This window comes from Pholis gunnellus, assembly GCF_910591455.1.
Source record: "Pholis gunnellus genome assembly, chromosome: 24".
Lineage (NCBI taxonomy): Eukaryota > Metazoa > Chordata > Actinopteri > Perciformes > Pholidae > Pholis > Pholis gunnellus.
Window position 1 is genome coordinate 8217598 of NC_136551.1, and position 26763 is coordinate 8244360.

General features: G+C 44.9%; 2 protein-coding genes across 2 annotated transcripts in view; one reads left to right on the forward strand and one right to left on the reverse strand.

Annotated features, from left to right (window-relative positions):
* Nucleotides 1–2373: 2373 nt before the first annotated feature.
* On the reverse strand, nt 2374–14349 carry LOC306715223 (N-chimaerin-like; the record flags this gene model as incomplete). Its single annotated transcript, XM_079185533.1, has 15 exons — nt 14326–14349; nt 13968–14072; nt 12008–12046; nt 11847–11902; nt 9962–9993; nt 9717–9830; nt 8735–8861; nt 8440–8601; nt 5186–5263; nt 4347–4431; nt 3792–3965; nt 3159–3236; nt 2914–3051; nt 2697–2802; nt 2374–2545 (listed from the first exon to the last, which is right to left on the reverse strand). The coding sequence occupies exons 2-15, from the start codon at nt 13984–13986 to the stop codon at nt 2374–2376; spliced, it is 1380 nt and encodes a 459-aa protein (XP_079041659.1). The 5' UTR covers nt 13987–14072; nt 14326–14349.
* A 1523-nt stretch (nt 14350–15872) lies between these two features.
* The window catches only part of LOC306715190 (FERM, ARHGEF and pleckstrin domain-containing protein 1-like), a 42009-nt gene continuing 31118 nt past the window's right edge, over nt 15873–26763 (forward strand). The window contains exons 1-2 of the mRNA XM_079185473.1: nt 15873–15941; nt 20406–20633. Coding sequence (XP_079041599.1) covers nt 20460–20633 — 174 coding nt within the window. The 5' untranslated portion in view covers nt 15873–15941; nt 20406–20459. The remainder of the gene's footprint in view (nt 15942–20405; nt 20634–26763) is intronic.

A 26763-nucleotide genomic window follows, 5' to 3' on the forward strand; every position in this document is an offset into this window, starting at 1 on the left:
TGAGATGACGTCATATACGAGTTTCATAGCTGCGCATGTAATTTCGAATGGGATGTAATTACACTTTGTGCAAAACATTTGGCTCTCAGAATATTACGCATTGTTGCACAGTCCCAAAACAATGTAGTTCAGTTAACTTATTGTGCAAACAAAGTTAACTAAAACAGCTGACTTGGCCACTTTACATCAGTAAATGCCGAGTACAGTTAGTGAGTATTGATTGTTTACGCTCATGTGTGTGCATATAAACCAGAAATCAGACATGCAGCAACTGAGAGTCGTATTTAATAATTTAATTTCATCATGCAGAAACCAGATAGAAAATACTTTACAGCAATGACAGTAAATAATAATTTCATAATGCCAAAAAACAAACACTGAAGGCTCGCATGTTGTCATCGGTTTAGGCTGATGGTAGTTAGTGACAGAAACAGTCACAATAAAGATCACATGAAAAACCCAAACTCTGGATCTGTTAGAATAAAGACTAATGTTACACCCAGCAATTGATTTTAAAAAAACCTTGAATGAAGCGCACTGGAGCAGGTAATCAGTGCCGCCCCCGACAGAAATGGGGGTAGAAATGAATGAAAAGGGGTTTAGTGTGTTAGCTGGGGGTGGTGGTGGGGGGGTGGGGTAACATGCAGAACACCCCCCCCCCCACACACACACACACCCTTTTCAAATGGCACTAGTTCAAAAATAAAAGCTCACTCCTTCATGTTACAGATGATTAGCGACATCTTCCCACATTTAATACTGCTTTCATCACTTCAAGCAAAACATTACAGCAAACCTTTTGCAACGTTTAACCCGTTAGCTCACCTCCAAACATCTGTACGGCATTTGGTTACAAAACCCTTGTATTTAGGTACAATCTCGTTTAGTCGTCAGCGTCTGTAAGAAATAAAATGATCCAAACTGGCCTTTACTCATGCGTATGCAATATTATTTCTCACTATTTCACAGTTGTATCATCCTTCAAACACGGATGCAGAGTAATTAACATTATGAGTTTTGGTTTTATTGAGTTTCTTTGCTTTAACGCTTCGGGACAATCAAATTTCAAATAATCTCAAAACCCACTCAGGCCAATAAAGTCGGCAACAAAAAACATTTCAATCAGTTTGAATTGGAACCAGGAGAGCAATCAAGAATTTTAATTAGTATTTCAAAATCAGCTTAATGACAATACTGCTTTATACAAAAGACAAACCACAGCAAAGCCAAAACAACATAAAGCACTGTTTCACATATTTCTGTTTCAAGTCAAGTTCTGATTTAGTGATTGAATTCAAAGCCCTGATGGAGAAGAAGAAAAGGCTGCAGACTGTAAATGTACCAAAGCTTCCCTTTAAATGGGCCGCATGACACACAATGTAAGTGTAATATTAATGTACAGCCCCATCAGTTGTCAAGTAATTATACAGCAACAAGTCTCAAACAAACAGCTTATAATATGACACAGAAAAGGTGTTCTTATTAATATGTTAGCAACTACAAACTGCTTTGTGTTAGAGGACTGTATGATGACACGTTCAGTCAGAGGAACAGAAGAGGGAGCTGTTAACTAAAGAGTTTAAAAAGACAAATAGGTCCAACGTCACTTTAGTTCCATTCAGAGGAATGAGGGCGAGTTGTTCCCTTTTTCCACTCATCCATCCAGCTGTCGTCTTCTTCTTCTTCTTCTTCTTCTCTTAAGGAGGGTTCAATGGATAACTTGACACTATGGAAAAGAAACTAATCTCTTCCCACAACAGTTTGAGGAAAAACATGATTAACAAGGAGCATTTCTTTCCTGAAGCCATCGGTGACCACGAGGTGACGAATGCTAACGATGCTAACGCAGGGTTCTTAAAAGGTAGCGCACCTAAAATCAGTGTGGCGAAGAAAGTAAAAGACTGTCAAGGCATCCATTTAAGAAAGATATCAACACAAAGATGTTTCCCCGACATAGACAAGTTGAATTTGTTTCTCCTAATGACGGAGAACATATTATGTTTCTGTCCTTTCTCCCAGCTCATCAAGAGAGATCGTGTTTGTTTATTTCTATCGAGTAAGGCTCCTTAATTGAACTTCAGATGATGTGGGGAAACACTGCATGCTTCCATCTACTTCTTCTCCCTATTTTAAAATCATTTCCTTCATTGAAAATAGTCACTTCCTTCATTGTTCCCTCCTTCCACGCCACACAAAAACTCTTGTCGTCCTCTCTAACAAGACACAAGCTCCCTCCAGGTATGTTACGCGTTTCTTTTTCTTTTTCCTTGTCAAAAAAAGTCACCTTTTTTCTTCCATCTTTTCACAGGAGTACTTCCCAATGTGTCTGTCCTTCCTCTCCTCCCTGGAAGAATCCCTCCCCTCCTCCTCCTCTCAGAACAACACATCTTCGTTGGTAATGAGCGATTCCACCACGAGTCTCTGGTATCGGATGTCGTTGAGCGCCGTCATGGCGTCCAGCCCGGGGGCCCTCATCAGCGTCGGGCCGAAGACGATACCCAGGTTCTCGCTGGACATGAGGTTCTCCTTCTCGTACTCGGTCACTCTGGAATGAGAGAGGAAGGGAAATATGTGGAACAGAACGGAAAAGCTGGGAAATAAATCTGGATCGGGTGATTAAACCCCCGTCATTAAGCGAGGTCTTAAACGACTAAAAGCATGTGATTAAGTGAGAACCACGACTCGTGTGCTCGGACCTCTTGAGGTGAGCCATGAGGCATCGCAGCGTCTCGCAGTGAGCCGGCGGCAGCAGCTTTAAGGCCTCGTGGAGAGACTCCAGGCGTTTCTCTGCGTCTGCGATCTCTGCAACACACAAACACCAAAATATAATACGCACCATAATAGACACCTAAACTGCCTTTCCATTCATCCTTGCTTCTTATGTAATAAGGCACACGAAGCGTGAAGACCTACTTCCTGTTTCTATGAAGCGTGGGTAGGCGTCATACGTGATGAGCGGAATAGGCAGCTCTCTGAAGTAGAGCTTGAGGGCTCCGGTGATGATGTTGAGGTCCTCGTAAGCGTTTGAGGAAATGTCCGCCTTCTCTCCATCTGCGGACACGTCGTCCAAACGAATGATCCAAAAACAGCGAGTTAAGGTTGTGGTCAGCGGATGGAATATCTGACTTCAGAGCAGTAAGAGGAAGCCGGACACTCACCTCTGTCAAAGGCCAGCTTGACGTCTTCGATCAGCTCACTGAAGCCAGATATTCTGTACAAACCCTCCGACTGCAGACCTGGGACGGACAACGAGAGTTGAAGGGATGCCATCAAAAATAAACATCTAAAGACACCCGACAAGCCTTTCTCACTATTTTATTACATGTTCAAACTAAAGGATTATTCGATTAATGTAGGAAACAATAAGCTAAATAGTTACAAATGAAAATAACGTGCCAACAGAACAGCTTAGACTGAAGGAGACACAGAAATAGGAGTTAAACACAAGAGAGAGGACTGATGAGAGACTAACACAGACGGTGGGGGAGGAGAAGTAAATTGCTCTCGTGCTCCTGTCAAGTTCAATCACTTCAACTCAGGTGTCGTCATTGATTTCACGTATTAGTTTCACTCAGGTCTTGAATCGTAGTCAATAAAATCCTGGCGGCTCCTCTCAGATCCCACGAGGAGGAGGAGGAGGAGGAGGAGGAGGAGGAGGAGGAGGAGGAGGAGGAGGTGGAGGAGGAGGAGACTGTAGCACTGTTATTCTGCTCGTGCACATCTTAATACCACCGACACACACATCTTGCGTACACACGCCGGCCTCGCAGCAAACGACAGAATCCTCTCACCTCTGGCCTCGATCTCCTGTATGCACATGTCGACCACCATGGGCCTCTTGGTGTTGTGGGCTTTCACCAGCGTGGTCAGGTCGCAGCTGTACACCTTCTTGACGTGCCGCAGGTCCGGCTGGCAGTCGTTCGGCACCACTTTGGAGCACTGCTTATGGACGTTCAACCCGCAGTCTGCCAGAGAAAGACAGAACACGAGAAGGGAATCGGCTCTCTATCTTTACAGAAAGGACTGCCTCGTAAACGTCATGTTTCTTCGATTGTAATAACTGGAAAGTTGCATTGAAGCGTAGGCGTTGCAGAGGCACAGTTCGTCACACGGACGGTGTGTTCTTTGGCACCAAAAATAATCTTTTAACATTTAAAAGCCACGCTGCACAGCCGATGAGTCAACAGCAACGGTGACTAACTTTAAGCCTGCTGTCCCGTTTCTGAGTCACGGTTTAAGAGAGAGGAGGCGCAACACGTCGAACACAGTGGAGGAGGCCAAAAGGAGCAGATATTAAATCTTGTTTGGGGTGTGCGTGTGCGTGTGTGTGTGTGTGTGTGTGTTACCTGCACACTTGACTCCCTGAGCGATGAGACCCCACATGAAGTTGGCGCAGTACTCACACCAGTGAGGGCCTCTGAATGTATGAACCTGGTTAGAGAGACAGAGATAAAGCAAAATGATATTAGTTCAAATGTAAATGAATGTATTCAAGTGAAAACAGATATGTTCAGACAACATAATCAAATGTCAAAATGGAGGTTTATATTGAGAACATGGTGAAACAAATATTAATGCGACCCAGATTGGATCAAGTAATACCTGAATACCAGCAATAATCTGAGAATGTAATATTATAGACACATGGTAGAATCATGGAGACACAATAGGAGGGCTGAACGAGCGTTTCTAGAAAAATACAGTGAAAGCAGAGTTTTAATCTTCTTCTTTTTTGCATAAATTAGCTCTATATAATGAAATGCTAATAACCTCCATCACATCACAGTGCTGCCTCATGTGTGTGTGTGTGTTCATCATCCATATTTCCCTTGAGCTCAGGGCGTTGTGGCTCTGACCTTTGTGCTCCTCACCATTGGCTACTGGTAATGTGGACACCTGGGAATCTGAAGCGCTAAACAAAAGCTTCAAACCTGAAATGTAAATGCAGAACTCTGTGTGTGTGTGTGCGTGTGTGTGTGTGTGTGAGAGAGTGTATCCTAATGCGTTCTTTGCTCTCTGAGGTGAATTTGAATAAGACCCCATGAGCTGAATCAGCAATTCCGGCAGCATTCGACACACACACACACACACACACACACACACACACACACACACACACACACACACACACACACACACACACACACACACACTAACAGGACTGGGTGGAGGAGGAGAGGCTCACCTTGAAGTTGTGGACCTTCTCGTACTTGGGCGCCAAGTCGCTCTCCCTCAGGGTGGCCCGCCGCACCAGTGATGTGAGCTGCGAAAGGGCAAAAGATCTGATTGGTTGCCAGAAGGTGGAAGCAGGAGAGGTGGGCTTGGAGGGGGCCGGCGGCCGGCTGAAACGAGCCCCTGAGCCGGCGCTGGGGTCCGGCAGGGAGGGAATCGAACCGGCGCTGACATTCAAACCGAGCGCTGCGGTAAACAAAGAGCCCTTCTGACCCGTCTGCTTCTCGGCTCGCCTGCGCGACTGCTTTTTACCTCTTTTAGCGACATACGACTCTCTGCTCGGCATTGTGGGATTTGTAATTTTGGTGCAAATTTAACTGGAGGTTTAAATCAAACGCCGGCTCTGAGACTAAAATCCAGTTAAGAAATATAGTAAGAATCACACTGCCAAGGAATATGAAACCAAATAAAGACTATAAAAGATGAACAAAAATAATGACCAAAAACAGAAATAAGTAGAAAATCACACAGCGAGAGACTCAAATTATTTCCAAAGCTCCATCCGACAACAACATCCCAAACCGAGGAGCCAACACAAGACCAGCCAATCAGATTAGCTCTGCATACTGAAGCGGCTCCACGGTGCAATTCCAGTTCATAACAAAAAGAAAAACAAAAGGCCAGCCAGCTAATAAAAAAAAATCACCAAAATGAAATAGTGTGAAAGAAAGTTCTCTTAATATGATTCAACGAGTCTCCAAATGCGTTCCCAAAATCCTTCAAACAGGACCGATGCTGCAGAATGTGCATTCCCGTCTCTCAGTCTCCTGTAGGTGAGCGCTTCAGCCCACATGGCTCAGTGTGTGTGTGTGTGTGTGTGTGTGTGTGTGTTAATCCTCTTTCCCTCCACACACTCACCAGGCAGCACTAGTGGAGGAGGGAGGTGTTAAAGGCGGAGACAGAAAGGAGAGGAGGGGGGAGGGCCGAGCCGCGGCGCAGTAATGGATGAATTTAACAGGTCACACTGAGAGGAGGATAAGCCAATCAGAATGCAGAGATTGTTGTTGTTTGTCACCAATTTCTGCCACCAGAGAAAGAGACGGAGAGGGAGATCAAGAATTAGCTTATGAACACTCGTTCATACCTTCTTTTGTCATTCGACCTAGAGGCCCTGGTTCTACGTCATCTTAGATCTTACAAGTTACATTATGTCAGAACAGTTAAAGGCTACATGTTTACTTCGGAAGGGGACTTTGGAGGTTTCTCAGTAAGTGGCGCCTCTGGTGGATGTTTGGAGATCTTTGACATTTCTCTGGGCTGAGCACACGGTCAACAAACAAGCGGTGGGCCTGAATGAATCCTGCTACTGTTATCTACAAACGTCAAGCTCTGTGTTTGGATCTTCTGTTAGATGTTTTACATATCATGCCAGATACTACAAATCATATTTCGTGGCAAAGTAGTGACAATTATGCTATAATAAATTTTAAAAAAAAAGGATTAAGTTGAATTTTTAACACCAGTTTCCTTTGTCACCAGCAAGCACACATATTCAAATCACTAATCCTCATCTTCTATACACACCACAGTGAATATGTATGACTGGTCATGGATATTTAATGATGGGATGGCGGGTAGGAGGGTGGATAACAAAGAGCACCCCGATTTCAGACAGAAAGACAAAAAAAAAAAACAACAACGGGGAAAGGAAAGTGGAATAAAAGCTATTTATGCTGAGCAAGCTCAAATATGTATCAGAGGTCATTTAAGCTCCTAACATGCAACGTTTGTGCATCATTTCTGTATTCACATTTTGGTTACCGGCTCTTCCCTCTCACCAAAATACTACCTACTCAAAATTAAAATGTTAAAAGCCCCCCCCCCCCCCCCCCCCCCCCCCCACACACACACACAGGGACCATCAAAGCAGCATTTAATAAGCATTTAATAAGCTGTGTGAAATAAGCGTTTCTCCTGTTTGTCTTCCCTACAGAGAGCCACCTCCGGTCTCAATGTCACAGCCGTACTGCTTTGTCTGCAAATCCAACCAATTATGAAAGCACACACGTACACACACACACACACACACACACACACACACACACACAGACAGTGATGTATGAGGTGCAGTGTAGGTGGTCATGCACTGCAGGTCACAAAAGGCCTCCGGAGGTTCAGTACTGGTGTAGCAGATAAACACACTGCACACACACACACACTACTTTGGTTTTTTTTTTTTACAACTGGACTGCGTTGCTGCCTGGTTTTTTCATGCACCCACCTGCACAAACACACAGCTGCAGAGCTGAACATTTACATAAAAAGGTTGCCCGGCGATTAGCATCTGAGCTAGCATCTCCCGCGTTCACACGGTAAAGCTCACATCTCCAAACGTCTGCTTTCAAACTCTAAGAAAAGCTCCATCTGCTGAGACAAGATCCCCGTCTGTCCTCCGGGTTAAACAACAAATCACAGAAAACAATTATCCCACAGCTGAATGTAAACTAATGAGCCAACAACAAAGTCCATTCATAAATACTTTTGGTTTCTGCAGGCTAACTGCAGTTATGTAATTATACTGCAGAGCCTTTGGCTGGAGGCCATCTCTCCTCCTCCTCCTCCTACCTCCTCCTCCTCTTCTTCCCTTCACCATGTTCCTCAGCTCTAATCCTTCCATCTTAGCACCGTACATGCAGCAACATTCATCTGAACTCTGCAGAGTTTAACATGGATCTACTTTCCTAACCATATTTACGTAAGCTTTATCTATGAGGGTAAGATCTAGAGACTTCAACAGATTGATTGTTCCAGGTTATTTTGCTTACTGCCCACTCAAACTACTACGGACTGGTTCCTCTGCTGAACCGAAAACAGAAATTCTGAACATTTCGTGTTGAAGTCTTTTGGGTTCAGCGTCATTTAAACGTCTGTGTTCCGCACATTTTGAATTCTTAATGTCTCTACTGTAGAAGACTATAAAACGGGGAGTCATTAATCAACTACACAGCCAAAGACTTGATGAATCTGAGATTACTTTTAAGGCCGAATTTCAGACTGTACTAGAGGATGCTCTTGGCCTGAGTTCCTACACAGTTTCCATTTCCATATTTCTTGCAGAGAGTGATGAGTTTTGAAGATATTAATAGATTTTATGCTGTGATTAATGGTTTATTATCACGCAGCCTCTAACAGCTCTGCTGTATCCCCCCCTTAGCTGGAGATACGTCCTCAGAATGACAGCATTCATGCGTGCGTGTGTGTCCTCACCCTCTCCTCGGCGTTATGGTCGTCTTTGGCCGGAGCGGGTCCATCCGGGGCCTCGGGGCTTTGTGGCAGATGTTTCTTCAGGGTGGGCTCCTGGTTCAGGGTGGTGTAGCCGACGTGTTCGTAGATGGGGTTTATGGTCATCTTAGCGATGTACTCCGCCGCCTGATAGAAGAGACGGTTACAGTCGAAGGTCGATATGATTTCAGTATCAATTAGTTGTAGAGCGTGTTAGTGTGTGTGAGCAGAGTGCTGTTCAGAAGGACAGAGGATGAGGGACACGTGGAGACACACACACCTTCGTCTCGATGTAGAGTGTGATGAGGCCGTCTGTGACCAAGTCGTGGATGGACTCGAACCTCTTCTCTCCAACAAAGTGCTTCCCGTCGTGGTAGAGACGGAAGTTTCTCGTCTGGTTCCCAAACCTGGATGGAACGAAAGAGGATTAATTAAGGAGGTCAATTAGGCATCTGGGTTGTAACATTGATGCTTTAAATCTTAAGTACACTTATTTTTAATATCAGATTTGATCAAAATGACAACACTGGCTGGTTTTAGTTCACATTTTTAGTTAAAAATAGGCCAGTTGATGGACAGACTCGACTCATGTTTCCCCCCTTTATGCACAAAATACTGCAGCAGTTTACTGAGATAATACAGAGTCCAAAAATGGCACAAACTCTCTGACAGACAGCCACTGAACTGGGCCAACCCATTATCTGCTCCTCAGCGGATCACAGCGAAACCACCGCGAGATAAAACTGCACCGTTACATCATTAACCCAAAATCCAACCTTTCCATTTGTGCCGACCCAGAGCGGGGCGCTAGTTTATGAAAGGGGTATTTATGGAAGGTAATTATAACCACGGGGAGAACCGAGTGCAGGTGGAAGAATGACGCGGCTATGAATAGAGCAAACTGACCCAAAACCCAAATTCAAATCATGCCATGCGCCCATTTCAAAGTGTGACACCTACTCGGAGAACGCGACAGCTGACATTCAAGCCAAACTGACTGTTGATATGCCTCCAAGCTATCGAGGCACTTTAAAACTTCTACAAACATTAAACCGCACGACTGGAGTGCCTCTGAGCAAGACCCGCTCGCTCCCTGACACTTTGACCTCTCCTCTCGAGGAGCGGTGTGAGGAGCCATGTGAGTTTAGAGCTAAGGCCTCTGAGCAGCTTACAGCTTACACTGCTGCCGTGTAAACCCTCACACCGGACGCACGCTCAGATATGCTCGACGTTCGTGATCTGACTAAATCAGCTCGCGTTACCTCAGAGCCAGCGTGTACGTGCCCGGCTGCCTCTGGCTCTCTCGGATGAGGTAGCTGCCTTCGGCCTGACTCAGCAACTGGTCGGCCTCTTCTCGTGAGATCATCCCGTGGTACCTGGACGTGAAGAGAAGCAAATTAGAAGTCAGGATCTCCTCCACAAAACACGCTTTTACGTATGTGGCAATGGAGATGAATTGAGGGAATGTGCCTCATATCGTTTACTGATAAAGAGAAGGCCAACTCACTCTCTTCCATAGTATTTAGGTCGGTTGTCTCCCTGCAAGGAAAAGGAAAATATGTAGTCTGTAAAACACTAAAAAGGGAACGGTGAGAAGGTACAACTACGGCTAAAATGTTTACATGGCGCTATCACAATGTCATATTGCTCTGTAGGACAGCACAACATTCCTCACAACAACAACAATGTATATATAGTGTGTGAAATGCCACCACACACACACACACTGTGCTCTTCGTGAGTGTGTGGGCGCAGACAATATTGCACGAGTCGGATAAAAAGCAGAACATTGTGTTGTTCTCAAACTGCTGTGGAGCCAATAAATCAACAATGATCCAACAAGCAGCGCTGAATATTAATGTGGATGCTCTCTATGCATGTGTGTGTGTGTGTGTGTGTGTGTGAGTGAAAGACACAATACAATATAGAGGCACACGCACAATTTTGGCCTTGTACGTGCATAATAAAAACAACCTCCTCTTGTGAGAGGATTTGACATGAGGTGCACATAGACTGTATGTGTCCTTGTTTTTAGCTAGTGCTTTGGTAAAGCTGTATAATAATAATAATAATAATGTAATCAGAGGTCCTCCGGCTAAAGGACAGTCTCCTCTTCATTTAAGTCATTTAAGACCTGCCACATATTAAAAAGTACCAGTCTTAGATAAGTGCTTATTGGTGCATCATTAAATCACATATGGCTGAGCTCCCAGCAGCCCGGGGGGGGGGGGGGGGGGGGGGGGGTGGGGCTTTTAAGTGGGTCAGCACCGACTACCTGACCGGGCCAGGGCACCAAAGCCAACAGCTGTTCATTTAGCATCTACACACACACACACACACACACACACACACACACACACACACACACACACACACCACCATTCATCCAGCATGCCCTAAAAAGGACTGTCTTTTACAGATTAACACAAACACCAGACGCACAATGGGGGATTGGATTCCCCTAGAACCTTGCTGTCCACCCCCCCCCCCCCCCCCCCCCCCCCCCCACACACACACACATCTGGTGGCACACACATCCCCCCCGTGGTTGAGGTGCTGGTGCATGGTTTTAGGTGGGTGCCTTCGGCTAGGACGGAGCCTGTACTTATCATGAACTGAATATTACTAATAGCGCTCTCTCCTTTTCAGAAAAAGAGGAACAACAGGAGTGCAGAGCCGCTATGCTTTGGTTTCGAGTCACTGCTACAGAAGCAAGTCTTCTAGGACCTGACTGGGCCTGAATACCACGTTGGTTGTCCTTTAACAACACTAAAGGTGCTTTTACCAACATGAATAAAAAGACAATGGATTGGTGAACTACAGCGAAAACAATCAGCTCGGCTACAAGCCGAGTCAGCGGATAGTTGTCTCTGAGGAGACGAAACACACACACACACACACACACAAGGACACACTATGAAATGTTCAGCTTGCTTGAGGCTTAAACCACAGCATTATTGTTTCAGTTGGTAATTGAACGTGATGTTGGAGGATAGACAACATGCCTAAGTGAAGATACAAGCTAATGGCACAGCAAACTGAGCTCCTCGGGGTGCTTTGCTTTCATTTCAAATCAAACATCTGTGCAGGGATATACCCAGTTAACGTACTGCACCTGTGCTCAAACCTCCTGCTTCTCATTTAAAATGTTCATGTGTTAACTCCCCCCCCCCGCCCCCCAAAAAAAGTACAAGGGGTTGTTGCTATTGCATGCAAAGTGGCAGCACATCCACAATGGCCATTTTAAGCCTCCATCCTCTATAATCTGGTTCCAAGAAAAGTGATATTATTGAAGCGTATACCATGAAGTCTTACCACTAAATAATGCGTTTAAGCGAGACATGGCGGACTAATTAAACACTGGCTGGCTGGAGGAGGAAGCGTGTTCTCACCTCACAGGTGCAGGTGAGTCTGCGTGGGTGAGGCGCCTCCTGCTGGAGCTGGTACACTGTGGCAGGAAACACAGCACATCATCAGCAAAAGCACAAAGAAACACAAACACAAAAGCCAAACATTCGGAGGATAACACACAAGATGTTCCATCACTACTTACAGTAAGACTTCCACACCGGTGGCCTGTATTCATCGTGATCTGAGGACAGAAAAAGCACAAAGTCTGAAACAGCTACTCTTCATTTCTGTTGCTCCAGCGCCCCCAAGTGGACAGAACACGCTGCTGCGATAATTTGATCTGCCTGTTCTACGTCTCAATTTTGATATGAACCATCAACCAGATAAGATCATGACTCTGTCAATAGATTTAAGGAGCTCAATATAAAAAAAAGAAGCAAAAACAGACATTTTCCACTCAGTCAAACATACTCAAACGTTGGTTTCACGCATGAGAAGTGGTTGCTGGGTCAGAGCACAGGCATTTTGAAGCAATCCCAGGATTTCGTACAGCTTATAACTGACACTGATAAAGGAAATTTAGCAGCTTTTTTTTAATGCTATTGCGTAATAAACAAGCTAAATAAACAATTTGACGGCATGACATGTGAAGAGAAGGCTTTAAACTACTTTATTTAATCTAGTTTGTGTGCAACTACCTCGGGGTAAAAAACCTCACCGAGCATAAACTGTGACTAAGTGACTTTGTGAATAAATGTACTGTGTGAAGCATAAAAAGCTGTGAAAGATTCATTTAAATTGCAGAAAGGATGGCTTGTAAATGAGCTCTCACTGCGATGTTTATCCGTCCTATTGTCAGATGCCCTTTCAGGCCGACTAGAATGAATTGTAGATGGATATCAACGCTGCAGCAGTGCGTCCTCGCCGCTTGTTTAGCTGTTGTGGACCATAAACAACAGCAACAGTGTGGAGTGTGGCTGAACTCTGCAGTAGCTACTGAACATGCATTCAGTGACTTATGTCTCATATGTGAAGTGTAAATACTCACTCACAAACATATAAAATGTAACATTCGTGACAGGGTTTTTCCATTGTAAAAATATGTGTTTATTGCCTTAAAAACTTGATTTTGATGATGCGAGTGTGCATCTGTCGTTTGGCCAGCATCTTTTCATGTTCAGTCTTCCATGTTCTCTGCGTGGGTGAAACTAACGGCCTGTTTCCTGTCTCTGTGTTCACTCTGTGTTCACTCTGCAGGCCTTATCTATTCAACACTTGTCGTCCCGGTATCCTGTCTTCAAAATAACTCAGAATCCTCCCTGGGCAAGCGTCTCACCCTCTTTCTCAAGGCAACACAACCTCACAGTCAGACACGCCAAAGACTAAACATCTCGCCTGCTGACAACTCACAGTGTCTGCAAAATAGTGTTTTTACACGAGTGCTGCAAGGACTATTGTAATGCATTAGAGTATCCATTTGTACAGTATGAGACGACATTTAAATGACACATATTACACTTTTTCCAACAGCTGCAATGTCTTAACAACAGATTAAGATTTAACATGAAAGCTAACCAAAAAGCGTTAAATATAAAGCAATACTTTAGAACCATTTAACAGGAAATAAAGACTCCTTTTAGACCGTGCACCACGTAAAATACACTTTAAATACCTACTTTAGTAATTACTACTACTTGATTTCACTGCTACCCCTGTTAGAATGTTATATTATATGTTGGCTAATTCATTATTATTGCAGATGCATTACAGTGTAAGCAGCACTTTCATGTCGTAATAGGTCATAGTAAAGCTGATTTAACTATTCACTGCATCATATTTTCTAAAATGACCATATGGTTTGTTTGTTTGTAAAACCTTAGTCTGTAAAGCAACCAGTAAATATAATTATGACATAAATGTAGCAGAGGAAGAATCTATTTATTTGCCTCAGAAATTTTGTGGAAAATAAGTTTTAAGTTCCACATAATTGAAGAACTAATGTATACAAGTGCTTCAAAATGGTACTTTAGTACAGTACTTGAAAATATTGACTTATAGTGGGGTATCCCAATTTGACCTAAGGCTAAATACATTACAAACAAGGTACAAAAACACATAAATACATGCACAAATAGAAACATGTGAGGTGTGATGCTGCTTACCAAAGACATTTAGGGCCATCCTGATTCTGTGATTTGATTATTATGACGATCAATTAACCAGCAGATCCAAAATTTCCAGCAAAACGGACCCACTCAGTTTAAATCCTGAAAAAGAAAATATATAAAAAAAGAATGAGCTGAAAGTGAAAACAGCTGAGTAACGATGAACAATAAACGATGAGGTAACGTGGCTGAACCGATGATAAAACGGACCTAACGGATGTATTTTTACACTAACCCGCAAAGGCGAACACGTGCGCTGTAATACAATGACAGTGCACAGACGACGGTTTGCAATAATATGAATTTAAACACCGGCTTATTTACGAACCGTTAGCTAATAATACGGCGTACTCACATTCAAATCCATTCTGCATTGTGGTCGCCATTTTACTGGGTCACGTGAGCAGGCTCACCCTCTCTCAAGAAACGAACGTAGAGAACGTATAAAAAGGTAACGTCTTCTACGCTGTGGTCGTGGCCGGTTAGCTCAGTTGGTTAGAGCGTGGTGCTAATAACGCCAAGGTCGCGGGTTCGATCCCCGTACTGGCCACTTGAGCTTTTCCACAAGATTACCTGATAAGATAAATATTACAAATGAAGATTGAGAAAGTATTTTATATTTTCTGTTGCCTATAAAACATCACTTTCAAGATAAGGACTCTTTACAAGTAAAGGTCCTGCATTTATGTAGACTAAGTATTTCTTGAAAAATATTCTTTAAAATGAAAAGTGAAAACACTAAAATCAAATCAAATACAATATTTTCATATATTCATTTATTTGATTATTATTGCTGATGTGTTGCTGTGTAAGCAACATCAGTTAGTATAGCTGGATTATACAGTAAATCTACAACAATGCTTCATATTCTATAAAGTCATTGTTTTGCACGTAAAATCTTAATCTATTTAATAACTGGTGGTTGTCAAATAAATGTAGCAGAGTAAAAAGTAAAATGTTTCCCTCTGGAATGGAGTAGTGCAGAAGTGTAAAGCAGGACAAGCAAATACTAAAGTACCTCAAATTAGTACTTAAGTGGGTGACGACAGTACTTTAGTAATTGTATATAGTTGCATTCCCTGTGTACCTGAATGTAGCTGCTGTATGTAAAGAGGATGTTTTCAATAATAAAAAGGCCATGTGCACATACTAGGCCAAATTGAACAAAAAAAAACATGAAAAGTTTTTTTTGTGCCCTCTTATTTTCTTAAATTCATTGAGTCAGTCCATTTCTTGGATGTAAAAACAATGAAAGAACAGATGGCAAACCTTTTTTTCCAACAGAAATCATTTCCATTCCAAACCTTTTCAATACATGGTTTACTGACTTCATATTGTGCAAAATCCCCAAAGAAACCCTCTCTTACCAAAACAATATGTATTTCAAATGAACCTTTACACCAGTTTATTGTCCATTAAGAGAAAAGACAGTTTTTTGATAGTCTAACCAATAGACAGGAAAGAGGGGGAGAGAGAAGGGAGGACAGCAAAGGACTACGACTCGGATTCGAACACGGCCCGCTGTGACAAGGACCCAGTTTTTTGGGCGCCCACTCTATTCAAATTCATCATGCCTGATATATGTGAAAGTCTAGATGTATTTTGGTATTTTAAGTGCAGCACAAACCCCAAACCCTTCGCCTCCACGCTGCCATTCCCCCCAAACGACCGTGCGGCGGCGCTGTTTAGCTTCCCTGGTTGCACTTTCTCCCTTCCTGCCCGACTCTGTAGCGCCGGGGCGCTGGTGCTGGAGGCGGTGTGGAGCTCTTTATTGTTCCAGTAGAAAGCTCAGTGCGCCGGGTTTCCCACATTTGTTTCAATGGCTACCACACCGAAACCACGTCCCACCTGAGAGGGAGCGGTTCGGATTCACTGCTCAGAACTTAACGGCACCGTGCGGGGATTTACCGTCTGCGTCGGAAATAAAAGCTCCTGCTGACGGACGATCGGTGGATCCTGAAGAAAGAGGGGGTAAGGAAACCATGCTATCCGGATTACGGAGCGAGGTTACACGTAGCTGCTCTTGTACTCCTTGTATGGAGCACACTTGTGGTTAGATTTTGCCACATTTGTTGCAAAACAACCACTTTGTTTCCCGCTGTTCGGCTTCGTTAGGCAGCAGTGCGTGATGTTTGATGAGCCCGATATGTTAAGTATAAGCTCGCTTCGGTTGCAGCCTGTTCGTTTGTCTAATCGGCTGAGCTTTAGGAGGTCCAGCAGCTTCTTCTTCTTTTTTTTTTTTTTTTTTACTCTAAGCTTAATTATAGACAAGGATCTCCAATAAGTGCTTCAAACATGTACACGCATTGCCACATTCTTCTGATAGTATATATTTTGTGATTTATTTTGTATTTCTTTTAGCTGGCATGTACTTTGGGTGATGTTTTATATATATTATTTATATATTTATTTCTCTCCTCAGTCGCTCCCTGCTGACCTTTCTATTCACCGAACCTTGCAGCAGGCTTGTCATTGTCATCACACGTACATTAATATTGAGCACACATTAGCAGTCTCAGGCTGCTTTCGCTCACTGGCTTCTGTACTCTGGCCTAAAGGATTACTCTGCTAACCTACATCCTGGAGATTGCACTCTGTGCCAACTGTACTCTGAGGTGTGTGAGGTGTTTTTTTTTTATACATCAGGGTGTGTTTGTTTCATTTCACTTGACAAAGCTTCTGCAGAATCGTTCTGGAGAATGTCTGACTCTTTTCTTTTTTTTTTTTGCCTTCCCCCATTTGGAGAGAGGTCAGAGCACAGGGTCAGCGGGGAGGCGGCACCCGGGGTCAGCTTTGTCCTAATGTTGCTCTGCCTTATCACTACGCTGCCCTGTTGCCAATTCACTCTTACAATCAATGTCACACCCGTAACGCCAGGAGAATCGGTGTTACAATCCCTGTCTCACACACACGGCCACAACAGCTCTCCAGTAGAGCAACAATGGCTCCACGGGGGCAGCGGGTCACCTTGATAAAAACGCGGTATCGAGCGCGCGGCCTACTGAGCGCTGTGGCCTTGGTCTCCCCCTCACCTGTGCTTAGTCAGGTTGTAGTTTATGCTTCAGGGTGTTGTTTTTCAGTCGGCGGCTGTTTATACAATGGGATCGTCCTGTTGGAAAGATGGCAACAAGTACAACCAGGTATTGTTATTGTATTGCACGGAGCTCCACACTCAGAGCTGCATTTTCAGCTCTTCATATTATTGGTCGGACAAAACGGGACATTTTCTACATCTATTTCTATAAATGTATTCGTTAGCAGCAGCCCCACACAACATATAGGTATATATATGTAGGACTAATATACAAAATATTAAGTGAGAAGTGTTAAATCTTCAATAGAAACACTGCTACACATGTATTATATCCAACATGATCAACGCTGTAGTTTTATCTCATGTTGCTTTGAAAAATGCACTTCATCAAAGTGTTGATTGTCCGACCTGTTTCAGAGCTGGCACATGTTGCCTATTACGCAACCTCCATGAGAATATTCTGACCCACATTACGTAACGGGTCATTTTCACTTTTAACATGCCGTGTTCAGTTATCAAAAAAACGAAGAGTCGGCAGAATTAACAGCAGATTTGCGTGTTCTTGCCTGTGAAAGATAAACGCCTTCTCTGTGTTTTTATAGACACACACACACACACACACACACACACACACACACACTCTGCATCCGATTCCCAGAGCCTGGCTTCCCTCTCACTAACTCTTGGGAAACTTTCGGCTAACACCAGTTCAAAGGCTGCTTGAGGGGCCTCGGTCCCTCCGAGTGTTTAAAGCCCCGCTGCTGGAAGCTCCCACAGTGGCTTCCTTTGTGCCTGTGTGACCGGCTCGCTCTGTATTCCTCCCAACTAAACCTCATGTATAATCCCCAGCCCCGACTGAGGAGACGAGGAAAACTTCTGCTTCCACTCTTGAGCTGTGAAATTGATCCAAAATAGGAGATCAATGAACAGTTTGCAACCCTCAAGGTCTTGAATCGATCCAGTCAACTCTTATGGTTTTGTTCACCAGGGGAAACTCTTTTTGCTGTGTTTGGGTGCCGTTGCACGCCCCGAGGTGAGCTCTTTATTGACACTGTACTTTGCTTTAGTTGCTGTTTTGTGTTCCCTTTCGTTGAATTAACCCTGTTGAGCCCCACAGGCTCCTCGTTGATGAGTTGGTGCTGAGAGACCGAAGACCAACTGTATACGTCCTGATGTCTGTCAGGGTAATTGGCACCTGCTTGTTAGAGAATGATTGGGTCGAGCTATAAAGCCGGCTTGAATGGCGACACGGCGTTGAGTGAAGGGTTCCTTTGAGGCTAAACTTCTTCTTCTTGTGGAGCAGGACTCTCTCCGATACTGAACGGCTAGTAAACAACGAGCCGGGCAGAGCGTCGGTGGGGAAGTAGCACACAAGAACAAAGGAGTTTTCCCACAGGTGTAATGAGTAACTTGAACGTCGGGTCCCTTTTTTATTGTCGGGTCACTTCCTTGGCCGGTTTCCAGTTTCAGCTTTTGTCAGCGAGGTGAAGAGAGGCGCTCGTTTGTATTTCACAGGTGGAGGGATTAGTGGAAGATTGGGTTTTGAGTTCTGGAGAGATTCTGTTCCCACGTTTGGAATAAAAGGCTGGATGAGGCGTGAAGGAACAAAAGGGGTTTGCAAATACAGATTATTGCGTATGTTTTGTGTTCATTTTGCACACAGTAAATCTCTGTGGTAATGGATTCAGGTGGAAGGAGAAGTCCACTGAGGTCAGAGGTCAGCTACAGAGCAGCTCCCCTGGAGCTTGTAGGCATTTGCTGGCTGTGGGCCGTTTCCGGGGCCTCTTCCTCTGGACTACGACTATCGGGCCTGAAGAAGACTGAAGGCTCTGCTGTAGGGCTAAAACTCCCAATTATCAATTAATCTGCTGCTTACTTTCTTAATTAATCGATAAGATAATGGGCTATAAATGCACAATTCCAGTGACTATTTCCTAATGCCCCAAATTACGTCTTGAAGCTTGCTTTTTATTTGTCTAAAATCCAAAAAGATTATCGTAATAGTTGCAGATTATTGTCTTTATTTGATTAATTGAATAATCCCCAATTGCGGAGGGGCTTCAGCGTAGCGTCACGGTGCTTCCCGTCTTCGCCTCACAGAGAAACGTGGGCCGCGAACTATCCACCGGCTTTATCCTCCAGATTTGGGCGAAAGAAAGCTGTGTTTCTCAGGAACGTTTGGAGGAGGCGTTGACATTCCTGTGGACCTATAAATGTCGTGAACTCAAAGAAAGATCTAACCTGTTAATCATCAGGATGCCCAATAGGTCCCTAATGACATATTGATTTAAGGGTTTATTGACAAGTATTGATGTCCAAACTGAGGACAAATTCACCTCGGAGAAAGCAAAGAAAACAAGGGATGTGAGAGATTTCATGTACCATCCTTCATCCCTGCTTTGCCCCCCCGACTGTCTCCTCAAACATTCCTCAGCTGTGATGTCACCAACCGTCTGAGGGCATATTTATTGTCTGAGGTTGAGGTTCATCAAGTGTGGGATGGAGGTAGGGGGGGGGGGGGCACTGCAAAGTTTGTGTGTGAAAGAAGAGTGTGTGTGTGTGTGTGGGGGGGGTTTGAGCGTCTTTGTGTGCTCTCAGACCGTATCTCATCTGCCCTACTTGGGGAGCTTTGATTCATGTCTGAACTGGTCTCACAGAGAGCCCTGTGTTCGGTTAGGAGGAGATCCCACCTGCGTGTGCTGCAGCTGGGAGAAGTGTGTGTCTAGCAAGGTGTGAGGCATGTCTGCCTGCGTCTCTGTGCATCGGCCAAACTCTTAAGTTCAGCTGTATTCCTGTGTGGGGCTGTGGTTTATACGCTCATTTCATCACCCCGACTGAAAAAGAAGTCCCTACTGACTAAATGTCTGGTGGTTTTACATTGTGCAAGGCCAATTTAATCTCGACTGAATAAACGTGGCAAGATTTATTTTTTTTGCACATTTCTTGGACTGATTCAGCACAAAGTTTCCCTCCCACGTTTTCTACATGAGAACCTCTTACTCCCTTTTAAATAAGAGGTGAATGTTTCATTTCTTTCCACATTCAAGGAACTTTTCGAAGCAACTTTTTACCTTCATTTTCTCAGGTTCTGTTCATGGAGCATCATGTATTCTTTCGTCGGTCAAATACCCACAAAAGGAATTTGACAAATCCTATAAAAGCACAGGAATACCTTACATGGAACATGTCTTACCAGCTATTTAAGATGAGGGCCTTATGTAGAAGCTTGGATGTTGGAGGAACTGGCTGATTCTTTTGGCTCAAAACTGCCTGCTATGTATTTTAGGAGCCCAAAATCACAGAGTGAGCAGATTATTGGCTTTTCTGGCTTGAGGCACACAAAAAGACAGAAACTGCACCCCCAGATTTTGAGTGAAACTCTTCTTTCCTGTCTCCTCCAGACGTGAACAGAGGTGCCTGCAGCTCGAGAGCCCCTCACCGCAGCGTCTGCCGCCATGGTGGAACCAGCCGACAAGCCGTCTGCCGCCGGACAGAGGCTGGGCGCCCCGGACAGCTTTGGGGTGTCCACTCTGGAGCCGGGCCTGCGTCCTCCCTCCCAGCCTCCAGGGCGACTAGTGTCCATCAGGGTTCAGATGCTCGATGACACGCAGGAAGTCTTCCAGATATCGGTGAGTAATGTGTGAGGTTTTGTTATCTGTTTGTCAAACTCCCGCATCACACACACACACATTGAGCAAATCTCCAAAAAGAAGTGTAAGAAAACTCAAGAGAATGTGGCAAAGCTTCAGGGATATTCTTACCCTTGGTGGTTGCAAGAGGATGGCTCGATATGCTCCATTTACCTTGAGCCTTATCTTCCTGGAGGTACACAGGAAGTAGGAGTAGAAACCGGCTTCCTGTCTGAGCACACCACACCTACGGACCGCGAAGCTGCCTCGTAGCCAGAAACGGCTGCAGCCTTTGCTCTATTTCTGTCTTTTTCTCTCCCGCTGTATCCCAGCCTGGGCTTTTCGGAGCGCTGATTTGATGCCCACCAAGGCTGCTGATGCTAAAAATGTATGCTCTCATGTTATGTTTTATTATAGGAAGTCCTCTATCTGTAGCTTCCCATTCCCTCATTTAAGTGAGTCGGAGGCATGCGCTTGTCTACGGCGGCTCCCTGGCTCCCTAATGCTGTTTAGAGAAAGAGGTCCTCTGAGAGGCTGCCCAGGCAGCAGCTTTAATGACATCGGTGCTGCGGTGCTCCTGGTATGTCATCTCCGGGTGAGAGTCGTCTTGAGTTTCTGAATTAATGTCTGCCGCAGGCTGACGGAGAGTTTGGTTTTTGAGCCCTCCTCGGCGAACTGCATGCCGGTCAGAAAAACCCAGCCGCCGAATTATCAGCTTAGAATTTGGGGAGTTTTTTCGTGATGGTAATTAAGAAAGATTGAGTCACTGTCTCAGCCGGCTTGTAGAACATCCAGAGCTGCAAGTTCGGGGGCGTCGTAATTGGCTCTTGTGGAAATGCCAAGAATGCATGTGGTTGTTAGTGTGTCAGTGCCTCAGGATGTGTCTGTGGATGGTTTGACAGAGGGCTGGGATCTGGTGTCTGTGTGAGGGGTGTGTGTGTGTGTGTGTGTGTGTGTGTGTGTGTTTTTTATTTGGCATTTTTCAAAATCCTAAGTTGATGTCTTCTCAAATTGATGTAAGAGCACCGAGCTTGTTGTTCTCCACACACACACACACACACACATGAAGTGTCCTATCTCTGTGGAACGTCGTCAGACGTCACGCCTCAGGCCGCAGGAGAGCAGGACGCATCAGCTGACTGCAGCAGCATGACCACAACATACTAATACTGCACCCTGAGATGGTTTGGTTGCTGCTACAAGAGTGAACTGGACTGGGAATAATAATGAAGAGAGAGGAGTGGAGACGGATGGAGGGATACGGGGTTAGAAGGAAAATGAAGCTGAGGATTGAAAGCGACCAAATTAATGACGTATAATGTTTTCGCTGCTTAATGCGGTGAAATAAGGGAGGCATTGTCTCTTTGAGCTTGACTCACGTACTCTGTCTCTTTCCTGGTACAAAGCCTGCTATTGTGTTTGTGCGGCAGGTGTAGCCTAACGTGTGAATCCAGAGATAAGCCCGCAGCTCACCCTAAAGTAGGCACTCGATTGGGAGGTAAGAGTGGAAGGCTAGCTCATTAGCTGAGCCGGTTATCTCAAAACCTCAGCCAGGGGGCTGCAGCACAGGAGCAATGCATCTTAAAGAGCCTAAACACGGGGCTCTGTATCATCAACAGGCACATTTCTTTACACTAACACTGATGGCATGCCGTGGTGCTGCTGTACTGTTGACTTGCGCTTCACATGGTCGATGTTTGAATTTGAGTCTACTTTATTCAATTTTATTGAAGACTGTAGCAGCAAAGGGATGATGCACGTTTGATTTTAGGGCTCTGAAAAGCACAACATGGTGGTATCGGCTGAAAACGATTACAGATCAAAACATTCTGGTGCCACACGTGTCTTCAATAAAGTGTCTTGGATCCAGGTGGTTTGACATTGAGGGCTCAGATGTTCATCCTCACAATGTCTGCGTCCTTCTGATATTTCTGGTGTTTTTAAAATCAGCTGTATGTGTCCTCTGGCTTTCAGTCGGGAATGTGGACGGACTCTATCAGCCAGGTTCCCATGACGGGATCCATCAGATCAAAAGCAGATCCTGTTATCTGGACTCCTCTGTTATTTGAGGCACAGAGGCTGAATACCGTTTAAATCTATCGCAGCTTTTCCCTCTCATGGAGTGAAACAACCACAGCTTCTAGCGTGTAGCACGCCCTGAAGCGTTCGATACTAGATGGTTAATATTCTTTACTAGTTATTGTCATTGAGCGAACGTTGAGAAAATGTACATTGTTTGAGTACTCATAAGATAAATAAAACATGACACAACATTGGCACACACACACACACACACACACACACACACACACACACACACACACACACACACACACACACACACACACACACACACACACACACACACACACATACATACATTTGGGGGCTTTATTATTTATGTGCAATGGCAGCGTGGTAGAGGAGTGTGTGTGTGAGTGCAGAACATCTTCGCTCACTCTCACCTGGTGAATAATTGAAGTGTGTGTGTGTGTGTGTGTGTGTGTGTGTGTGTGTGTGTGTGTGTGTGTGTGTGTGTGTGTGTGTGTGTGTGTGTGTGTGTGTGTGTGTGTGTGTGTGTGTGTGTGTGTGTGTGTGCATGCTGTGTGAATAATGGAGGAAGCATGTTACTCATTTGCTTTCAGTTGGCTTCGTGTGTGTTGGTGTAGTTCAGTATCAGTGAAACCATTCACTGAGCCTTTTTTGTGGATTCTTCTCCTGCACATTTGAATGTGACCGCTTTGACTGTCGCCGTGCGCCGGCCACAGATCCACTCTGGAGTTCTTTTGAGATTTGATGTGACGATGGAGTTTTAATCTGCTTAAGCTGCCGTGTTTACCTGTGTGTCAGAGAGACATGTCGCACGTGAAGCGTCCTCCAGTGTATCGCGAGGCCGCAGCGTCCAGCGATTTGAGGGGAATTTTCCAGAGGAAACCATTTTGGTTTGTGTGGTGGAGAAGATAAATAAAACTCAGTGAAGAGGAACAAGTGACTGCACTTTACTGTAACTTGCACCTGTTTCTCAAAGGGAATAATGAACTCCTCTTTTTACACACTGTCTTTGTAACAAAACCCTAATATAAGGTATTCATCTGTGCCATAGAGCGCCGTAGTAAAGCACATTCATTAATGAACGGTGAACGTGGCCACTGAAGCGTGTTGTCAGTTAATACTGCTGCTGTAAATACTCACTAGAGGAACATGTATTCATCCGTGGGAGAAAATAGTCCACAACAAAAAAATGTACTTCTTTAATAAATGAATGGGTCAGGGGGTTAGTACCACAGACATGATACGTTCTCTAGTGGTCCTCTGTGATGGCAGCTGTAGTTCACTAAGTCTCACACTGAGGGAGCGGGGGGGTCCTATCTATCAATCAGTAGTGAGTGATTGCTTAACGTTCTCCTTGTCCAGCATGCTTACTTGACCTTAATCCCTGCAAGACCATCCAACACATCCAACCACACGACGACCGCTTTTCTCAGAGGACCTCGGAAGCTTTGACACCCGGCCGTCTGAGAGCAGGAGAGGCTGGACGGAGGTTCTGTGTGTGTGTGTGTGTGTGTGTGCATGCGTTTGGGAGATGTGCCCGTTCACATGCAATGAGATCACGGTGTGGTTTTTGTTGCATGATTGGATTGCTGCTTTATTATCTGCGTGGCTCTTGACCTCGCATGCATCTGTGACTAAAAGAGAGACGGGGACCGATACGGGACCACAGGGGGGAGGGTTATGAGGATTAGGATGATGGAGTCGCTTTATAGGCGACATCATTTGATGGACTAGCAGACCCCCGAGGCCTCGGATAAATGAGCTACAAGTCCCCGGCCACATTATGCACACACACACACACACGGTCCTTAGCGCCGATGTGGAGCGGTTGACATTTGAAATGGATGGGCCTTTGTGCTGCCGGCTACATTGGGAAATGAGACGGGATTGAGACGGGAAGATGGCGAGTCAATTGCACCTTTTTTTAAGAAGTGTTTTAAAAGACGAAACGAGCATCAACGTTAAAAAGAGACAACGGCAGGCTGTTTAAACATGACATTTCTGTTTATTTCTTTCATTTAATGTTCCTTTCTCTTGATCGGACTGTGTGTGTGTGTGTGTGTGTGTGTGTGTGTGTGTGTGTGTCATTGTAAGGGCAGAGTCTATCCATCATGTTGTCCAAATGCTTTAAGAAAGAGCTTTCTGCACATTTGTGGGTTAACTGTGTCTCATCCCTCCTCCACAGCAGAGGTATCACTGATATTATTGATCTGCTTCCACAGCTGAGACTTTGGTTATTTGGCTCCGAACGAGAGCAGCGGAAGTTATTTTCAAGCTCCGGTTCGAGCAACAAACTAGTTTTTTTGTGGGCTAGAATCAATCCTCAAATTGAATGTGGAGATGTTTGTGTGTCCTCTACTGCAGTCTTGTGCCCTGAAGCATGTTAAAACCTGCAGAGATCCAGTTGTTTTCACCTTTTTCTTTAGATTTGCATTTGCCCATGATATTTCCACTGGAGAGAGAAGAGAGAGACGGACCACTACAAGGCGATAAGAGATGAAACTTGAAGCTAAACTATAATGATTGTGTTTCTTTATGACTACCAGCGTTGGCAGGAGTCCCGGTAGATAAGTTGAAGTGGTTAGGGTGTGTGGGTAGAGCCAAGGTGATGTTTTAGGATAATAAAATGAAGTTATTTCAGGGTGAGGCTCAAACACTGGCTTTGTGATCTCTGAGAGTCACTTCTTTTCTTCTCTTCTCTCTCTCTCTCACTCTATCCGTCCATCCCATCTCCAAACCTTTTGCTTCTTCTCTACCAAATAATCCTCTCTCGCTCTGCTCTCTTTGAGCGCTCAGAGAACTAACAGTAGCTTTGGCAGGCCTCGTTCATCACCGTCCGCAGAGACCTGCCCCCCCCCCCCCCCCCCCCCCCCCCCCCCCCCCCCCCCCCCGCCTCATACTCAATCCAGTACCGTGTCATACTAAACCTAATATTGATGCTGTTTATGTGGGCTCACAAGGGCCACATTAAACCGCGTTGCATGGATATGTGAGTTTATAGGCCGGTGTGTGTGTGTGTGTGACCATGTATACAGTGAGTGCATGTGAGCGTGCTACGACCTGCCCTGCAAATCCACCGACTCTTAAGGCCAGTTAATTCCCCTCCAATTATAATAAATATTTGATGAGATTTGCTGATGTAATATCCTCCCCTTCATGGATGCCTCATTGATGGGAAAGAGGAATGAACATGACTGAATAATGTAGTGTGTTTTGAATCATTCAATGTATGATTCATGCAGCCATTAAATATAGATATTTTGCATATTTCTGACATTTTCTGGGTCCCTACGTGACGTCCCAGCCCCACGTTTGAGAGACATTCGGATGCACACGGAGGATCCGAGCTGTATTATGTAATGGTTGGCCTTCACCGTCTCATTCCTGTGGTCCGAGACCTCAGAGAGGGACTTCTGACTGTGGACTTTTCTCTCAGCTACTTCCAATCATTATTTTTCCATCTGTAGCTGACCCCAAAGTTTGACCTGGAAAGTTTCCCCATGAGGTATCGAAAAACATGTTGAAAGAGGTGATAATAGTGCATTTTCGGTGAGTCAACTCACCGCTCTCTTGGCGTCAGACATGGACATGTAGGTGCCGTACTACTGTTGCACTGTTCCAGCAGAAGCGTGCATTTTCCTTGTTACGGTGTGTGTGTGTGCGCACGTGGAGCCACGTGGAAACATTTAGACGTGCTGAGTTCAAAGACAGGGCCACAGACGGAGCTGCCTCCGAGCTACCGAGGAACGAGGCGGAGGCATTGGTACTTAGCGAGTGGAAGACCACCGCTGATGGAGAAACAATTACTGAGAGATTGTCCCTGAAAAGAGAGCAGGATGGGGGTGGGAAACAAATGAAGAGGGGCCCCGCTGAGGGATAGGAGACGTGCTGTTCCGCTCGCTGTGTCGGAGAAAGAGGGGAGACTGCAGCAGTGGGAGAGAAAGACATACAGCCACACATCCGTCTCCCACAGAAGCCCTTTTGCTGTACGCCGGCAGCCAGTGAGTGAGCAAACACTGTCCGCTCTGCTTGGCAGCAGATGGGATCCTTATTTTTCCTTTTTTTTGTTTTGTAATTG